Source organism: Panulirus ornatus, chromosome 44 (assembly GCF_036320965.1).
Source record: "Panulirus ornatus isolate Po-2019 chromosome 44, ASM3632096v1, whole genome shotgun sequence".
Classification (NCBI taxonomy): domain Eukaryota; kingdom Metazoa; phylum Arthropoda; class Malacostraca; order Decapoda; family Palinuridae; genus Panulirus; species Panulirus ornatus.
Window position 1 is genome coordinate 4,168,763 of NC_092267.1, and position 19,616 is coordinate 4,188,378.

At 41.5% G+C, this 19,616-nt stretch overlaps 1 protein-coding gene across 1 annotated transcript in view; it reads right to left on the reverse strand.

Moving 5' to 3' along the window:
- LOC139762676 (uncharacterized) overlaps positions 1-18,467 on the reverse strand; it is a 55,205-nt gene extending 36,738 nt beyond the window's left edge. The window contains exons 1-2 of the mRNA XM_071687631.1: positions 18,146-18,467; positions 14,750-18,007 (exon numbers count right to left, since the gene is read on the reverse strand). Coding sequence (XP_071543732.1) covers positions 14,750-17,783 — 3,034 coding nt within the window. The 5' untranslated portion in view covers positions 17,784-18,007; positions 18,146-18,467. The remainder of the gene's footprint in view (positions 1-14,749; positions 18,008-18,145) is intronic.
- Between the last annotated feature and the right edge of the window lie 1,149 nt (positions 18,468-19,616).

Below are 19,616 nucleotides of genomic sequence, written 5' to 3' on the forward strand. Positions count from 1 at the left end.
CAGGGGTGTGCGATGTCTCCATGGCTGTTTAATTTGTTTATGGATGGGGTTGTTAGGTAGGTGAATGCAAGAGTTTTGGAAAGACAGGCAAGTATGCAATCTGTTGTCGATGAAAGAGCTTGGGAAGCGAGTCAGTTGTTGTTCGCTGATGATACAGCACTGGTGGCTGATTGGTGTGAGAAACTGCAGAAGCTGGTGACTGAGTTTGGTAAAGTGTATGAAAGAAAGCTGAGATACATGTGAATAAGAGCAAAGTTATTAGGTAAAGTAAGGTTGAGGGACAAGTCAACTGGGAGGTAAGTTTGAATGGAGAAAAACTGGAGGATGAAGTGTTTTAGATATCTGGGAGTGGATTTGGCAGCGGATGGAACCATGGAAGTGGAAGTGAATCATAGGGTGGGGGAGGGGGCGAAAATCCTGGGAGCCTTGAAGAATGTGTGGAAGTCGAGAACATCATCTCGGAAAGCAAAAATGGGTATGTTTGATGGAATAGTGGTTCCAACAATGTTATATGGTTGCGAGGCGTGGGCTATGGATAGAGTTGTGCGGAGGAAGGTGGATGTGCTGGAAATGAGATGTTTGAGGACAACATGTGCTGTGAGGTGGTTTGATCGAGTAAATAATTATAGGGTAAGAGAGATGTGTGGTAATAAAAAGAGTGTGGTTGAGAGAGCTGAAGAGGGTGTTTTGAAATGGTTTGCTAACATGGAGAGAATGAGTGAGGAAAGATTGACCGAGAGAATATATGTGTCAGAGTTGGAGAGAACGAGGAGAAGTGGGAGGTGGACAGATTAGAAAGGGTAGTGAGAGGTGGGATGAAGAAGTAAGATTATCAGTGAAAGAGAAGAGAGAGGCATTTGGACGAGTTTTGCAGGGAAATAATGCAAATGACTGGGAGATGTATAAAGGAAAGAGGCAGGAGGTCAAGAGAAAGGTGCAAGAGGTGAAAAAGAGGGCAAATGAGAGTTGGGGTGAGAGAGTATCATTAAATTTTAGGGAGAATAAAAAGATGTTTTGGAAGGAGGTAAATAAAGTGCGTAAGACAAGGGAACAAATGGGGACTTCAGTGAAGGGGGCTAATGGGGAGGTGATAACAAGTAGAGGTGATGTGAGAAGGAGATGGATTGAGTGTTTTGAAGGTTCGTTGAATGTGCTTGATGATAGAGTGGCAGATATAGGGAGTTTTGGTCGAGGTGGTGTACAAAGTGAGAGGGTTAGGGAAAATGATTTGGTAAATAGAGAAGGGGTAGTAAAAGCTTTGAGGAAGATGAAAGCCGGCAAGGCAGCAGGTTTGGATGGTATTGCAGTGGAATTTATTAAAAAAGGGGGTGACTGTATTGTTGACTGGTTGGTAAGGTTATTCAATGTATGTATGATTCATGGTGAGGTGCCTGAGGATTGGCGGAATGCTTGCATAGTGCCACTGTACAAAGGCAAAGGGGATAAGAGTGAGTGCTCAAATTACAGAGGTATACGTTTGCTGAGTATTCCTGGGCAATTATATGGGAGGGTATTGATTGAGAGGGTGAAGGCATGTACAGAGCATCAGATTGAGGAAGAGCAGTGTGGTTTCAGAAGTGGTAGAGGATGTGTGGATCAGGTGTTTGCTTTGAAGAATGTATGTGAGAAATACTTAGAAAAGCAAATGGATTTGTATGGAGCATTTATGGATCTGGAGAAGGCATATGATAGAGTTGATAGAGATGCTCTGTGGAAGGTATTAAGAATATATGGTGTGGGAGGCAAGTTGTTAGAAGCAGTGAAAAGTTTTTATCGAGGATGTAAGGCATGTGTACGTGTAGGAAGAGAGGAAAGTGATTGGTTCTCAGTGAATGTAGGTTTGCGGCAGGGGTGTGTGATGTCTCCATGGTTGTTTAATTTGTTTATGGATGGGGTTGTCAGGGAGGTGAATGCAAGAGTTTTGGAAAGAGGGGCAAGTATGAAGTCTGTTGGGGATGAGAGAGCTTGGGAAGTGAGTCAGTTGTTGTTTGCTGATGATACAGCGCTGGTGGCTGATTCATGTGAGAAACTGCAGAAGCTGGTGACTGAGTTTGGTAAAGTGTGTGAAAGAAGAAAGTTAAGAGTAAATGTGAATAAGAGCAAGGTTATTAGGTACAGTAGGGTTGAGGGTCAAGTCAATTGGGAGGTGAGTTTGAATGGAGAAAAACTGGAGGAAGTGAAGTGTTTTAGATATCTGGGAATGGATCTGGCAGCGGATGGAACCATGGAAGCGGAAGTGGATCATAGGGTGGGGGAGGGGGCGAAAATTCTGGGAGCCTTGAAGAATGTGTGGAAGTCGAGAACATTGTCTCGGAAAGCAAAAATGGGTATGTTTGAAGGAATAGTGGTTCCAACAATGTTGTATGGTTGCGAGGCGTGAGCTATGGATAAAATTGTGCGCAGGAGGATGGATGTGCTGGAAATGAGATGTTTGAGGACAATGTGTGGTGTGAGGTGGTTTGATCGAGTAAGTAACGTAAGGGTAAGAGAGATGTGTGGAAATAAAAAGAGCGTGGTTGAGAGAGCAGAAGAGGGTGTTTTGAAATGGTTTGGGCACATGGAGAGAATGAGTGAGGAAAGATTGACCAAGAGGATATATGTGTCGGAGGTGGAGGGAACGAGGAGAAGAAGGAGACCAAATTGGAGGTGGAAAGATGGAGTGAAAAAGATTTTGTGTGATCGGGGCCTGAACATGCAGGAGGGTGAAAGGAGGGCAAGGAATAGAGTGAATTGGAGCGATGTGGTATACCGGGGTTGACGTGCTGTCAGTGGATTGAATCAGGGCATGTGAAGCGTCTGGGGTAAACCATGGAAAGCTGTGTAGGTATGTATATTTGCGTGTGGACGTATGTATATACATGTGTATGGGGGTGGGTTGGGCCATTTCTTTCGTCTGTTTCCTTGCGCTACCTCGCAAACGCGGGAGACAGAAAAAAAAAAAAAAAAAAAAAAAAAAAAAAAAAAAAAAAAAAAATATTTTCCCTGGGGATAGGGGAGAAAGAATACTTCCCACGTATTCCCTGCGTGTCGTAGAAGGCGACTAAAAGGGGAGGGAGCGGGGGGCTGGAAATCCTCCCCTCTCGTTTTTTTTTTAATTTTCCAAAAGAAGGAACACAGGGGGCCAGGTGAGGATATTCCAAAAAAGGCCCAGTCCTCTGTTCTTAACGCTACCTCGCTAATGCGGGAAATGGCGAATAGTTGAAAAGAAATATATATATATATATATATTTTTTTTTTTATACTTTGTCGCTGTCTCCCGCGTTTGCGAGGTAGCGCAAGGAAACAGACGAAAGAAATGGCCCCCCCCCATACACACGTCCACACACGCAAATATACATACCTACACAGCTTTCCATGGTTTACCCCAGACGCTTCACATGCCTTGATTCAGTCCACTGACAGCACGTCAACCCCTGTATACCACATCGCTCCAATTCACTCTATTCCTTGCCCTCCTTTCACCCTCCTGCATGTTCAGGCCCCGATCACACAAAATCTTTTTCACTCCATCTTTCCACCTCCAATTTGGTCTCCCTCTTCTCCTCGTTCCCTCCACCTCCGACACATATATCCTCTTGGTCAATCTTTCCTCACTCATTCTCTCCATGTGCCCAAACCATTTCAAAACACCCTCCTCTGCTCTCTCAACCACGCTCTTTTTATTTCCACACATCTCTCTTACCCTTACGTTACTTACTCGATCAAACCACCTCACACCACACATTGTCCTCAAACATCTCATTTCCAGCACATCCATCCTCCTGCGCACAACTCTATCCATAGCCCACGCCTCGCAACCATACAACATTGTCGGAACCACTATTCCTTCAAACATACCCATTTTTGCTTTCCGAGATAATGTTCTCGACTTCCACACATTCTTCAAGGCCCCCACAATTTTCGCCCCCTCCCCCACCCTATGATCCACTTCCGCTTCCATGGTTCCATCCGCTGACAGATCCACTCCCAGATATCTAAAACACTTCACTTCCTCCAGTTTTTCTCCATTCAAACTCACCTCCCAATTGACTTGACCCTCAACCCTACTGTACCTATTAACCTTGCTCTTATTCACATTTACTCTTAACTTTCTTCTTCCACACACTTTACCAAACTCAGTCACCAGCTTCTGCAGTTTCTCACATGAATCAGCCACCAGTGCTGTATCATCAGCAAACAACAACTGACTCACTTCCCAAGCTCTCTCATCCCCAACAGACTTCATACTTGCCCCTCTTTCCAAAACTCTTGCATTTACCTCCCTAACAACCCCATCCATAAACAAATTAAACAACCATGGAGACATCACACGCCCCTGCCGCAAACCTACATTCACTGAGAACCAATCACTTTCCTCTCTTCCTACACGTACACATGCCTTACATCCTCGATAAAAACTTTTCACTGCTTCTAACAACTTTCCTCCCACACCATATATTCTTAATACCTTCCACAGAGCATCTCTATCAACTCTATCATATGCCTTCTCCAGATCCATAAATGCTCCATACAAATCCATTTGCTTTTCTAAGTATTTCTCACATACATTCTTCAAAGCAAACACCTGATCCACACATCCTCTACCACTTCTGAAACCACACTGCTCTTCCCCAATCTGATGCTCTGTACATGCCTTCACCCTCTCAATCAATACCCTCCCATATAATTTACCAGGAATACTCAACAAACTTATACCTCTGTAATTTGAGCACTCATTCTTATCCCCTTTGCCTTTGTACAATGGCACTATGCACGCATTCCGCCAATCCTCAGGCACCTCACCATGAGTCATACATACATTAAATAACCTTACCAACCAGTCAACAATACAGTCACCCCCTTTTTTAATAAATTCCACTGCAATACCATCCAAACCTGCTGCCTTGCCGGCTTTCATCTTCCGCAAAGCTTTCACTACCTCTTCTCTGTTTACCAAATCATATATATATATATATATATATGCTCTGTGGAAGGTATTAAGAATATATGGTGTGGGAGGAAAGTTGTTAGAAGCAGTGAAAAGTTTTTATCGAGGATGTAAGGCATGTGTACGTGTAGGAAGAGAGGAAAGTGATTGGTTCTCAGTGAATGTAGGTTTGCGGCAGGGGTGTGTGATGTCTCCATGGTTGTTTAATTTGTTTATGGATGGGGTTGTTAGGGAGGTAAATGCAAGAGTTTTGGAAAGAGGGGCAAGTATGAAGTCTGTTGGGGATGAGAGAGCTTGGGAAGTGAGTCAGTTGTTGTTCGCTGATGATACAGCGCTGGTGGCTGATTCATGTGAGAAACTGCAGAAGCTGGTGACTGAGTTTGGTAAAGTGTGTGGAAGAAGAAAGTTAAGAGTAAATGTGAATAAGAGCAAGGTTATTAGGTACAGTAGGGTTGAGGGTCAAGTCAATTGGGAGGTGAGTTTGAATGGAGAAAAACTGGAGGAAGTGAAGTGTTTTAGATATCTGGGAGTGGATCTGGCAGCGGATGGAACCATGGAAGCGGAAGTGGATCATAGGGTGGGGGAGGGGGCAAAAATTCTGGGGGCCTTGAAGAATGTGTGGAAGTCGAGAACATTATCTCGGAAAGCAAAAATGGGTATGTTTGAAGGAATAGTGGTTACAACAATGTTGTATGGTTGCGAGGCGTGGGCTATGGATAGAGTTGTGCGCAGGAGGATGGATGTGCTGGAAATGAGATGTTTGAGGACAATGTGTGGTGTGAGGGGGTTTGATCGAGTGAGTAACGTAAGGGTAAGAGAGATGTGTGGAAATAAAAAGAGCGTGGTTGAGAGAGCAGAAGAGGGTGTTTTGAAGTGGTTTGGGCATATGGAGAGGATGAGTGAGGAAAGATTGACCAAGAGGATATATGTGTCGGAGGTGGAGGGAACAAGGAGAAGAGGGAGACCAAATTGGAGGTGGAAAGATGGAGTGAAAAAGATTTTGTGTGATCGGGGCCTGAACATGCAGGAGGGTGAAAGGAGGGCAAGAAATAGAGCGAATTGGAGTGATGTGGTATACAGGGGTTGACGTGCTGTCAGTGGATTGAACCAGGGCATGTGAAGCGTCCGGGGTAAACCATGGAAAGCTGTGTAGGTATGTATATTTGCGTGTGTGGACGTATGTATATACATGTGTATGGGGGGGGTTGGGCCATTTCTTTCGTCTGTTTCCTTGCGCTACCTCGCAAACGCGGGAGACAGCGACAAAGTATAAAAAAAAAAAAAAAAAAAAAATATATATTATATATATATATATATATATATATATATATATATATATATATATATATATATATATATATATATATATATATATATATATATATATATATATATATATATATATATATATATATTCCTATGAGTCCACAGGGAAAATGAAACATGAAAAGTTCCCAAGTGCACTTTTGTGTAATAATTACATCATCAGGGGAGACACAAGAGAGGAATATATTGCTCTTGGTAATAGAGTTAGAGTTAACAACTGAGATGGCGTTACTCCAGTCAATACAATGATCATAGTTTTTAACATGATTAAACAAAGCATTCGATTCTTGTCCCGTTCTTATACTATATTTATGTTGCTTAAGTCTAACAGAAAGATCCTTACCAGTCTGACCAACATAAAATTTATCACAGTTTCCACAAGGAACTTTATAGATGCAACCAAGAGAATTTTCTGGTGAATTCCTGATTAAGATATTCTTTACGGTATTATTGTTGCTAAAGGCAACATTTACATTAAAGGATGTAAGCAACATGGGAATTAAAGTGAAATTATTATTAAAAGGGAGAACTAAAAGATTCTTGGTGTCAATGGGAGGTTTGGGCTCAACTCTATGAAATGATTTCTTTGCTAACTTAAGGGATTTATCAATGAAAGATCTAGGGTACTTTAACTTAGATCCAATAGAATATATCTTCTCAAACTCATCATCAATAAACTCTGGACTGCAAATACGTAAGGCCCTTAGGAACATAGATTGAAATGATGATAATTTAACTCTGTCATGTTGATATGAGTAATAATGGATATATGAGCATACATTGGTGGGTTTTCTGTATATGCTAAACTTAAACTTGTTTCCTTGTCTATGGATCATGTAATCTAAAAATGGTAACATACCATTACTTTCATTTTCTACAGTAAATTTGATAGAAGGTACTAAATTGTTAAGGGGAAAAATATTTGTAAATCTTCATTTGTTGGCCAAACACAAAGAACATCATCTACATACCTAAACCAAATTGCATTAGAAGGTAAGATATCCTTTAGTAATTTTGTTTCAAAAAATTCCATATAAAGATTACTTAACAGGTGAAAGAGGGTTACCCATTGCCATACCAAATTTCTGAGCATAATAATCTCAATTAAATTGAAATACACAGTCTTTTATACACAATTTTATCAGTTCAATGAAATTAGACTTTGAAACAGGTAATTGAATATAAGACATCAAATAAATATTCTAAAAGGTCATCAACTGGAACTTTAGTGAAAAGTGAGGAAACATCAAAGCTAACTAGTTTGAAATCAAAATTAATATTGATATTGTTTAGCTTGTTGACATTGTTCATGATATTAGAATTTGATACCTTACCCATTAAAGGGCTTAATAAGGAAACTAGCCAGACTGGTAAGGATCTTTCTGTTAGACTTAAGCAACATAAATATAGTATAAGAACGGGACAAGAATCAAATGCTTTGTTTAATCATGTTAAAAACTATGATCATTGTATTGACTGGAGTAACGCCATCTCAGTTGTTAACTCTAACTCTATTACCAAGAGCAATATCATTGAATCTTCTATTATTAAATACACAAAGAATTATAATCTTAATATTAGTGATGGTCTGTACAAATTAGATAACTTTATTGTTGATAAGATTTATAAAATGATAAGTTTATGAACGCTCGTTGTATGTTTTGGACAATCACATGTTTACCAAATGGCGTCCTAGCTTCGTCTCTTTGATGTATATCAACTGACTGTTATATTCCTCTCTTGTGTCTCCCCTGATGATGTGATTATTACACAAAAGTGCACTTGGGAACTTTTCGTGTTTCATTTTCCCTGTGGACTCATAGGAATGTCTTGATCACGCGCAAAATTGTGATGCTTTCCAATATATATATATATATATATATATATATATATATATATATATATATATATATATATATATATATATATATATATTTTTTTTTTCAAACTATTCGCCATTTCCCGCATCAGCAAGGTAGTGTTAAGAACAGAGGACTGGGCCTCTGAGGGAACATCCTCACCTGGCCCCCTTCTCTGTTCCTTCTTTTGGAAAATTAAAAAAAAAAAAAACTATTCGCCATTTCCTGCGTTAGCGAGGTAGCGTTAAGAACAGAGGACTGGGCCTTTTTTGGAATATCCTCACCTGGCCCCCTCTGTTCCTTCTTTTGGAAAACGCAAGGAAACAGACGAAAGAAATGGACCAACCCACCCCCGTACACATGTATATACATACGTCCACACACGCAAATATACATACCTACACAGCTTTCCATGGTTTACCCCAGACGCTTCACATGCCCTGATTCAATCCACTGACAGGCACGTCAACCCCGGTATACCACATCGATCCAATTCACTCTATTCCTTGCCCTCCTTTCACCCTCCTGCATGTTCAGGCCCCGATCACACAAAATCTTTTTCACACCATCTTTCCACCTCCAATTTGGTCTCCCACTTCTCCTCGTTCCCTCCACCTCCGACACATATATCCTCTTGGTCAATCTTTCCTCACTCATTCTCTCCATGTGCCCAAACCATTTCAAAACACCCTCTTCTGCTCTCTCAACCACGCTCTTTTTATTTCCACACATCTCTCTTACCCTTACGTTACTTACTCGATCAAACCACCTCACACCACACATTGTCCTCAAACATCTCATTTCCAGCACCTCCACCCTCCTGCGCACAACTCTATCCATAGCCTACGCCTCGCAACCATACAACATTGTTGAAACTACTATTCCTTCAAACATACCCATTTTTGCTTTCCGAGATAATGTTCTCGACTTCCACACATTCTTCAAGGCTCCCAGGATTTTCGACCCCTCCCCCATTCTATGATTCACTTCCACTTCCATGGTTATATCCGCTGCCAGATCCACTCCCAGATATCTGAAACACTTTACTTCCTCCAGTTTTTCTCCATTCAAACTTACCTCCCAATTGACTTGATCCTCAACCCTACTGTACCTAATAACCTTGCTCTTATTCACATTTACTCTTAACTTTCTTCTTTCACACACTTTACCAAACTCAGTCACCAGCTTCTGCAGTTTCTCACGTGAATCAGCCACCAGCGCTGTATCATCAGCGAACAACAACTGACTCACTTCCCAAGCTCTCTCATCCACAACTGACTGCATACTTGCACCTCTTTCCAAAACTCTTGCATTCACCTCCCTAACAACCCCATCCATAAACAAATTAAAAAAACCATGGAGACATCACACACCCCTGCCGCAAACCTACATTAACTGAGAACCAATCACTTTCCTCTCTTCCTACTCAAACCACCTCACACCACACTCAAACCACCTCACACCACATATTGTCCTCAAACATCTCATATCCAGCACATCCACCCTCCTCTGCACAACTCTATCCATAGCCCACGCCTTGCAACCATATAACATTCTTGGAACCACTATTCCTTCAAAAATACCCATTTTTGCTTTCCGAGATAATGTTCTCGACTTCCACACATTCTTCAACGCTCCCTGAACTTTCGCCCCCTGCCCCACCGTATGATTCACTTCCGCTTCCATGGTTCCATCCGCTGCCAAATCCACTCCCAGATATCTAAAACACTTCACTTCCTCCAGTTTTTTCCATTCAAACTTACCTCCCAAATGACTAGTCCCTCAAACCTACTGTACCTAATAACCTTGCTCTTATTCACATTTACTCTCAGCTTTCTTCTTTCACACACTTTACCAAACTCAGTCACCAGCTTCTGCAGTTTCTCACACGAATTAGCCACCAGCACTGTATCATCAGCGTACGACTTACTTACATACATACATATACGCCATCATCCATCTCAACGCCAGTGCCACACAGAAACAGCACAAATACATGAAAGAAAAGAAAACTGATAAATTCAGTCTTTTCCTCTCCCACACCCAATCACTGCCCCCTGCATGAGCAAGGTAACACTAAGAAACAAACTAAGAAAGGCCACATCTGCTCACATCCATAATTGAGCTGTCATGAGCAATGCACTGAAACCACAGCTCGAATCCACATCCTAGAATTTTTTTTCAAACTGGGTGAGCATAATTTCAATGATTTTTTGAATCTTGTAATTTACTAACAGGCATGCTCTGTTAGTAAATATTAGTTTGAGTAAAATACTGTGTCAGAAGATTTAATGATCAAACGTATACTGAAAATAAATGGTAAGCTGGATGTTCTAGTTATCTATCAATTTACATCTGTGATGCCTGTCCCCATCTGGAACTCCCTCAAGGGGGTGGCCATGGCAATAGAATCTTCATAACTAATGAACTCCAGTGCCGCTTTTTATCCTTTAGTGCCTCATCCTTAACAGGCCACTGGCCGAGGGCAACTCTAATGCAGTGTTTGCAAGGACTCCTACCTAATGTACCTACTGATTACTACTACCTAATGCTCCTACGCTCTACTTCTACCAAATGTTCCTACCCACTATTTGTATGAAATGTTCCTGCCATTTTGCGAAAAGGCTGGGCTAGCGTACAGCGCTCATTGCAAGAAAATCTAGCTACAAAGAATGAGGAAGCTATGTCAAGACGAGATGCAGATCAAGTGAGAGAAGAGGGAGCAAACCTGAAGAATGTGGATTAATGCAGTGTTGATTCGTCAGCATATGAGAACATGGATTATTTGTGGAGAGGAAACTTTTATAAAAAAGGAGAAAAAGTGTAGGAGACATGACAGAACCTTGAGATATAACACTGTTAATGGAGAAAAAGGGGGAGGCTGACCCATCAACAACCTGAGATAGATCACCCGGAGAAGAAGCTAGATATGAAGGAGCAGTGATGGAGGGAAGCTAAAAGAAGGGAGCTTAGAAGTGAGACCTCAGTGCCACAACCTGTCAAAAGCAAGGGCAACTTCACATGACTCCCCAAAATCCTTCAGGGATGATACATTAGTATGACAGGAAAGAATATCACCAGTGGATCTAGCCTTAAGGAAGCCTGTTTTGAAACTGTGTTGTTCTGTGAGTATTGGGTTGTATTATATTGTAGACACAGTACTGTGAAACATGCTCATGTCCACAGTTTAGTCTTGAGAGCTAGCAGGGAGGGTGTGCAGTTTGACATCAGTGGTGTGGCAGCTAAGTGACCATGCATCAATCATGTCTTGACTGTGACGTCAGCATCTCATTTACGTCAGAACTGATCGGAGTGGTGGTCGGTAGGGGATCTCTAGCCAATCAAAGCTGAAATGTGAGCTTGCCCAGGTGACATCAGTCACCTCTCAACTGGCAGCAGCATTACTCACATTTCTTGTTCTCAATTTCTAACCAATCACAGTCGAGATGTAGGACTGTCTGGGTGGTGTCAGTATCTCATTCGCCAACCAATCAGAACAGAAAGGTGCTGTATTGTTGATTCTTTCAGATTGACAGTCCCAGTGAGTAGTGTATTTTTTTTAATACTATTCACCATTTCTTGTGTTAAAAACAGAGGACTGAGCCTTTGAGGGAATATCCTCACTTGGCCCCCTTCTCTGTTCCTTCCTTTGGAAAATTGAAGACAAGAGAGAAGGATTTCCGGCCTCCATTCCCTCCTCTTTTAGTCGCCTTTTATGACACACACGGAATACGTGGGAAGCATTCTTTCTCCCTTATCCCCAGGGATAAATTTTCTGTTGCCCATAATTTGTAGCCACTATATTGTATTGCATTGCCTTTATTTAAGTGTTAACTCAGGTTGGCTATATTTTGCTCATGTGTAAAGAGTAGTAATGGCATTCATTCTTATAAATTGTGTTTGTGTAGAGGAAGAGATTTCTTAGTTTGAAAACTACTTGGATTATGTTTAAAGTAACTTCTTGTGCCCTGTAGATGATTATTTCCTTTCGTATTATTTGTTTCGCCCTGTTTAATTTCATCTCTTAACTTCGGAGTAGCGCTGTCTGTATTGCATAACAAGCCATACTGATGATAAAAAAGAAGACTGATTTTCAAGGTGTTTAAGGATATGGAAGTTAGGAAGGATCCAAAGACTTTAGAAATGGTAGATGTCAAAGCAATAAGAAGATAGTTAGAGGGGTCAGAATGGTCACCCTTCTTAGAGATGGGATGTATCAATGCATGTTTCCAAGGAGAAGGAAAAGTTTCGATTTTTAAGCAGAAATGGCAGACATAAGCAAGTGCAGGGGCAAGTTCAGAGGCACATTCTTTCAGTACACTGGGATGGATGCCATCTGGACCATAAGCCTAGCTTGTGTTCAGAAAAAGAAGCGCTTTTTGGACATACCAAAAAGAGATTACGGGAAGAGGCATAGGCTTAGTAAGAGGAGCAACAGAGGGTGGAGGAATTTTTGAGTCATCCAAGGTGGAGTTAGAAGAGGAACAGGAAACAAAGAGAGTTGCTCTATCAAAGGGAGAGACAGCTACAGTACCGTCAGATCAGAAAAGTGAAGAAAAGGTAGAACGACAGTTGTCAGAGATGCCCTTAGCTAAAGACCAGAGAGCCCTATCAGTGGATGACGAGGATGGGTTATCACACTTCCTTTGAGACTCCTTTGCCATGATCATCCCCTTCAAGGAGATCCCAAAGAGAATGGACATCAGAGACACAGATAGATAGATAGATGTTAAAATTATGGAGGTGTAGGACTGATAAAGGGGGGGGGGTTTCCACCCAAAATAACGTGGATAAATTATGGATAGAGTTGTGCCCAGCAGGGTGGATGTGCTGGAAATGAGATGTTTGAGGACAATATGTGGTGTGAGGTGGTTTGATCGAGTAAGAAATGTAAGGGTAAGAGAGACGTGTGGAAATAAAAAGAGTGTGGTTGAGAGAGCAGAAGAGGGTGTTTTGAAATGGTTTGGTCACATGGAGAGAATGAGTGAGGAAAGATTGACCAAGAGGATATATGTGTCAGAGGTAGAGGGAACAAGAAGAAGTGGGAGACCAAATTGGAGGTGGAAAGATGAACAAGAAGAAGTGGGAGACCAAATTGGAGGTGGAAAGATGGAGTGAAAATGATTTTGAGTGATCGGGGCCTGAACATGCAGGAGGGTGAAAGGCGTGCAAGGAACAGAGTGAATTGGAACGATGTGGTATACCGGGGTCGACGTGCTGTCAATGGATTGAACCAGGGAATGTGAAGCGCCTGGGGTAAACCATGGAAAGTTCTGTGGGGCCTAGATGTGGAAAGGGAGCTGTGGTTTCAGTGCATTATTACATGACACAGCTAGAGACTGAGTGTGAACGAATGGGGCCTTTGTTGTCTTTTCCTAGTGCTATCTCGCACACATGAGGGGGGAGGGGGTTGTTATTCCATGTGTGGCGAGGTGGCAATGGGAATAAATAAAGGCAGACAGTATGAATTATGTACATGTGCATATATGTATATGTCTGTGTGTGTGTATATATATGTGTACATTGAGATGTATAAGTATGTATATTTGTGTGTGTGGACGTGTATGTATATACATGTGTATGTGGGTGGGTTGGGCCATTCTTTCGTCTATTTCCTTGCGCTACCTCGTTAACGCGGGAGACAGCGACAAAGCAAAATAAAAAAATAAATAAAATAAATAATAAATTATGTAAGCACAAAATAGAGAAAGCTGATTAAAAATACACAAAATAACAAAACATCAGTGTATAACACAACTGGAAACCACACAAAACTGAGAATCAAGAACAATCATCACCCAAAATAAGGTGGATAAGTTATGTAAGCACAAAATAGAGAAAGCTGATTAAAAATAAACAAAATAACAAAACATCAGTGTATAACACTGATGGAAACCACACAAAACAGAGAATCAAGAACAATCATCACCCAAAATAAGGTGGATAAGTTATGTAAGCACAAAATAGAGAAAGATGATTAAAAATACACAAAATAACAAAACCAGTGTATAACACCGCTGGAAACCACACAAAACAGAGAATCAAGAACAATCATCAGCTTCCTAACAACATTAACATTAAAAACATTCACATAAATACAAAAACACTTCCAATACAATCTATTCTCAACATGTTTCGTACCCAATTCTTTGCAACAGCACCAGACCTCGACCAACAAAACCACTTCATAACCAATCACCATCCTTTGATAAAATCTTACCTCTGTTTCACACTTCAGACACCTATTCCTACAGATACCCCTCTCCCTCCACAAAGTGACAAAGCAAATGCACAACATAATGATCTGACAAACACTAACACAGTCTTAAACTACAATCCACTAGACATAAATCTATCTGAAAATACACTTCCCAGGTATGTGTGTGTTACTCATTTGCATTTTGGACACCACTCATCTCTCCAATGTTACGAACACTGATTCAAAATATAACAAGATCTCTGCTCAACACCATGCAACTTCCTTACTGAAGACAATGTTCTGTGCTTACCGAAGACAAAAATAGGACGCTACACTTCCTGACCTGACCCCAAATGTTGGATGCAGATGACTTCATATGCAATGTAAGAGCCCCAAAGATTATGGAGAGGCAGAAAGGTAAGGCAAGGGTATACTTACCAGTCTTTGGAGTAGTAACAGTCATTCTGATCCTCTTAGACACATTTAGCTTTGGCGTCATGCTTCGTTTTCTCTTCTCCTGACTTGGAGCGTTCAGAAGGGCTAACATTTCTCTTTGTAAAGAATGAAGAGTTACTTTGTTCCAAGGTGATTTTGAAGGTGATTCTTTGGAAAATGACTTGGACGATGCTGCTTTTTGGGATGATGACTTTCGTGATGCTTGGGATGAGAGTGCCTTCCTAGGAGAGGATTGGGGTGTTGCTGCCTTTGTGGGTGATAATTCGTAAGATGCCATTTTCTGGGGAGATGATTTGGGTGACATAACATTTTTGGAAAGTAAATCCAGTGGAGCAGATTTAGGTGATGCTAACTTCTTGGGAAGTGATCTTGGTGATGCTAACTTCTTGGAAACTGTGTTTGGTGATGCCATCTTCAGAAGTGATCTGGTTGATGAGATCTTGGGAGAAGTAATGTCATCTGAGACATACTTAGATATGGGTGATTCTGCCTTAAAATCAGTTTTAGGAGAAACTTTTGCAATAGGCATTTTGGGTGATGTTATCTTCTTGGAAAGTGATCTGGGTGATGAAACCTTGGAAGGTGATCTGGATGATGCTGCCTTCCTGAGAGGCGATTTGGGTGATACTGTCCTCTTGGTATGTGATCTGGGAGATGGTACCTTCTTGGAAGGTGATGTGGATGATGCTACCTTCCTGAGAGGTGACTTGGGTGATACTGTCCTCTTGGTAGGTGATCTGGGTGATGGTACCTTCTTGGGATGAGATTTGGGTGATGCTACCTTCTTGGGTTGTGATTTGGGTGATGCTGTCCTCATGGTGGGTGATCTGGGTGATGCTGTCTTCTTGGGAGGTGATCTGGGTGATGCTACCTTCTTGGGAGGTGATCTATGTGATGTTACTTTCTTGGGAGGTGACCTGGGTGATGTTACCTTCTTGGGAGGTGATCTGGGTGATGTTACCTTCTTGTGAGGTGATCTGTGTGATGCTACCTTCTTGGGAGGTGATCTATATGATGTTACTTTCTTGGGAGGTGATCTGGGTGATGTTACCTTCTTGGGAGGTGATCTGGGTGATGTTACCTTCTTGTGAGGTGATCTAGGTGATGTTACCTTCTTGTGAGGTGATCTGGGTGATGTTACCTTCTTGGGAGGTGATCTGGGTGATGTTACCTTCTTGGAAGGTGATCTGGGTGATGTTACCTTCTTGGGAGGTGATCTAGACAACATAACCTTCTTAGGAGGCAATATGGGTGATGCTACCTTCTTGGGAGGTGATTTGGGTGATGTTACTTTCTTGGGAGGTGACCTGGGTGATGTTACCTTCTTGGAAGGCAATATGGGTGATGCTGCCTTCTTAGAAGGTGACCTGGGTGTTGCTACCTTCTTGGGAGGTGATCTGAGTGATGTTACCTTCTTGAGAGGAGTTCTAGTTGAAGCTACCTTCTTGGGAGGTGATCGAGGTGATGGTTCTGTCTTTTGAGATGATCTAGGTGATGGCACCTCCTTGGTAGGAGATCTAAGTGATGCTACCTTTCTGGGTGATGCAATTCTATTGGTCAGTGACTTGGGTGAAGCGACCTTCTTGGTCAGTGACTTGGGTGAAGCGACCTTCTTGGTCAGTGCCTTGGATGATGTGATCTTGGCCACTGACTTGGGTGACGTGATCTTCTTGTCCAGCGACTTGGGTGAAGTCATCTTCTTTGAAAGTGACTTGGATGATGTGATCTTCTTTGAAAGTGACTTGGGTGATGTGATCTTGGAAAGTGACTTAGGTGATCCCGTCTTCTCAAAGAGCGACTTGGGTGATATCATCTCTTTGGGAGAACTGGGTGATGCTACTAATGTCACTGAAGATTTGCTTTGTTTTGTTTCCTTGGAAGTAGCTTTAGAATAAGCAACATCTTGGGGTGTAACTGCTTTCTTAACAGTTATTTTGGGTGATGCATCTTTCCTGGGAGTAGCTACCCTAGAAACTGCAATATTAGGGGTATCACTAGAAGATGCTACCCACTTAACAACATCTTTAGGAGAAGACACTTTCTGAAGAGCAGCTTTAGATGGTTTCTTTTCACTTCTGGGAGATGCCTTCATGGGAATAGCTTTAGATCCTGCATGCTTCTGAGATGTTTTGGGAGATTTTCCCTTTGGAGTTCCAGGTGCTGCCACTTTATTCGGAGAAGTTTTTGGTGATACAGGCTTCTTCAGATATACTTCTGGCATTTTTACCTTTCTTAGGGATGTGGGTGTTGCTAAGTTCTTTGAGGGAAAATTGAGAGACTTTACCATATTCTTTGGGGAAGTTTTGAGTGGCCCTACCTTTTTTGGGGTAGTTTTGGGTGTACAAATAGTCTTTGCAAAAGCTCTGGGTGACTCTGTTCTCTGAGTGGAAACTTCAAGTGTGGAAATATACCCTGAAGATTTTGGGGTTGCTACCTTCCTGGGAGAATTTTTGGGTGTTACAACATTACTTACAGTTCTGGAGATTTGCATTTCATCAGATTTGCATTTCCTGGAGCCTACCATATTTATAGGACTTTCAAATTTGGTGGAACTTCTGCGAGTTTTAGATTTAGCTTTTTTTACAATAACTTTATGCAACTTCCTTGGTGAGTTTGACTTGAGGCTTTTGGAAGTCAATGATACTTGATGTGAATCCATGTATGCTTCTAGATACTTGGGAGAATTCAACTCTATGAGTCCCTGGGATTCTGAAGATAACAATCTTGGAGACTTTTCAGGAGACATTTTTGGGTAATTATTTACAACTTGTTCATCATGTGTAGGGCTGTTTGTCACAGAACTTTCTTGTATCTTAGATAATTTCTGTTTCAAAGATTCATCGGTAGAAATTTTGTTACAAGATTCAGCATCAAATGCTTTAGGAGTAAAAAGTCCAAGACTGCGAGCAATATATGGCTTCACTGGTGTGGGACTACGTCTCCGCAACAAACTTTTGGTTGGCGTGTCTATTCCACTCTCCTCTGTGATGGCTATATCAACCGGAGCTTGAGACATTCGTAAAGACTTCCTTATATTAGCATTCACACAAGGACTATCTGGAAGGCTTAAACTCAGGGTGTTGGGCTTCTCGCCCTTGCTGACTGGTGTGGCAGGAGGTAGCTGTTTATCAAAGTGCTCAGGATTCAGTTGTGGCCCAAAAGAGACTCTCTTCCTCTTAGCTTCATGTATATCTAGGAGGGCATCTGACTGAACAGTTTTACGCTTTCTATCCACAGACCCTGCAAACAATGCAATTCATAAAACCAATCAAAGAAAAAACTTTCTCCCCATACACTAATAAATCACTAATTTCTCCATTATCACATTTATTAAACAATACTATAAAACTGCTAACTATGATATTATAAAACACTAACCAGTGTTTACATTATGAAAGCTGACTGGTGACTTGGTTGTGGGGGACAGTATCTTGTAATTTGTCACCCTATCTCTTTTGGCTGAAAGTGCGAGAAAGGACTCCGATGGGTACTCCCATCGAAACTGTCGATCAGCTACAGTGATGATATCTTTGTGTTCTAGGATGCAAACTTCTTCTCCGGCCAAGGGAGAATCATTTATGAGTGTATGATTACACTGGCTTACATTAGTAACATATGCCTGAAAAAATTAAGGCATTTGAATAATGAGGAAAAAAATACTATAATATCAACACTAACAATAATAAAATGCAAAATTAGTTAATGCTGGAAATGGCCACCCCACCACACATGAAATGACAACCCCCTCCCCCCGCATGCGTGCGAGGTAGCGTTAGGAAAAGCCAACAAAGGCCACATTTGTTCACACTCAGTTTCTAGCTGTCATATGTAATGCACCAAAATCACAGCTCCCTTCCTTGTATTCTAACTTTCTAAAAGAGGTTTGTATGTTCTATGAAAATGTGTGTTCACATGAACTTAGTTTGTATTCATATACCTCTGCATTGTACAGTTAGGTTCGGTTAAATGCTATCTGCTGGCTTTGTGAGCCTAATGGGAAATGACCAGTGTAGACCCCGTTGCTCACCAACGTGAGACGAAGGGTATTCAAGTAAATAGTATTCGAATAAGTTCTTTCCCTATTAGGGGTGATCACAGCCTAACGGTAGCACTCCCGCCTGTTGCACAGGGGTCCCAGGTTTGATCCTGGCTGTTGGAGGTTTCAATGATATATACAAAGGCAAAGGGGATAAAGGTGAGTGCTCAATTACAGAGGTATAAGTTTGTTGAGTATTCCTGGGAAATTATATGGGAGGGTACTGATTGAGAGGGTGAAAGTACAGAGCACCAGACTGGGGAAGAGCAGAGTGGTTTCAGAAGTGGTAGAGAATGTGCGGATCAGGTGTTTGCTTTGAAGGATGTGAGAAATACTTAGAAAAGGAAACGGATTTACATGTAGCATTTATGGCTCTGGTGAAGGCATATGATAGAGTTGACAGAGATGCTTTGTGGAAAGTATTAAAAATATAACGTGTGGGAGGTAAGTTGCTAGAAGCAGTGAAAAGTATTTATCGAGGATGTAAGGCATGTGTACGAGTATGAAGAGAGGAAAGTGATTGGTTCTCAGTGAATGTTGGTTTGCAGCAGGGGTGCATGATGTCTCCATGGTTGTTTAATTTGTTTATGAATGGGGTTGTTAGAGAGGTGAATGCAAGAGTTTTGGAGAGAGGGGCAAGTATGCAGTCTGTTGTGGATGAGATGCTTGGGAAGAGAGTCAGTTGTTGTTCGCTGATGATACAGCGGTGGTGGCTGATTCGAGTGAGAAACTGCAGAAGCTGGTGACTGAGTTTGGTAAAGTGTGTGAAAGTAAAAAGCTGAGAGTAAATGTAAATAAGATCAAGGTTATTAG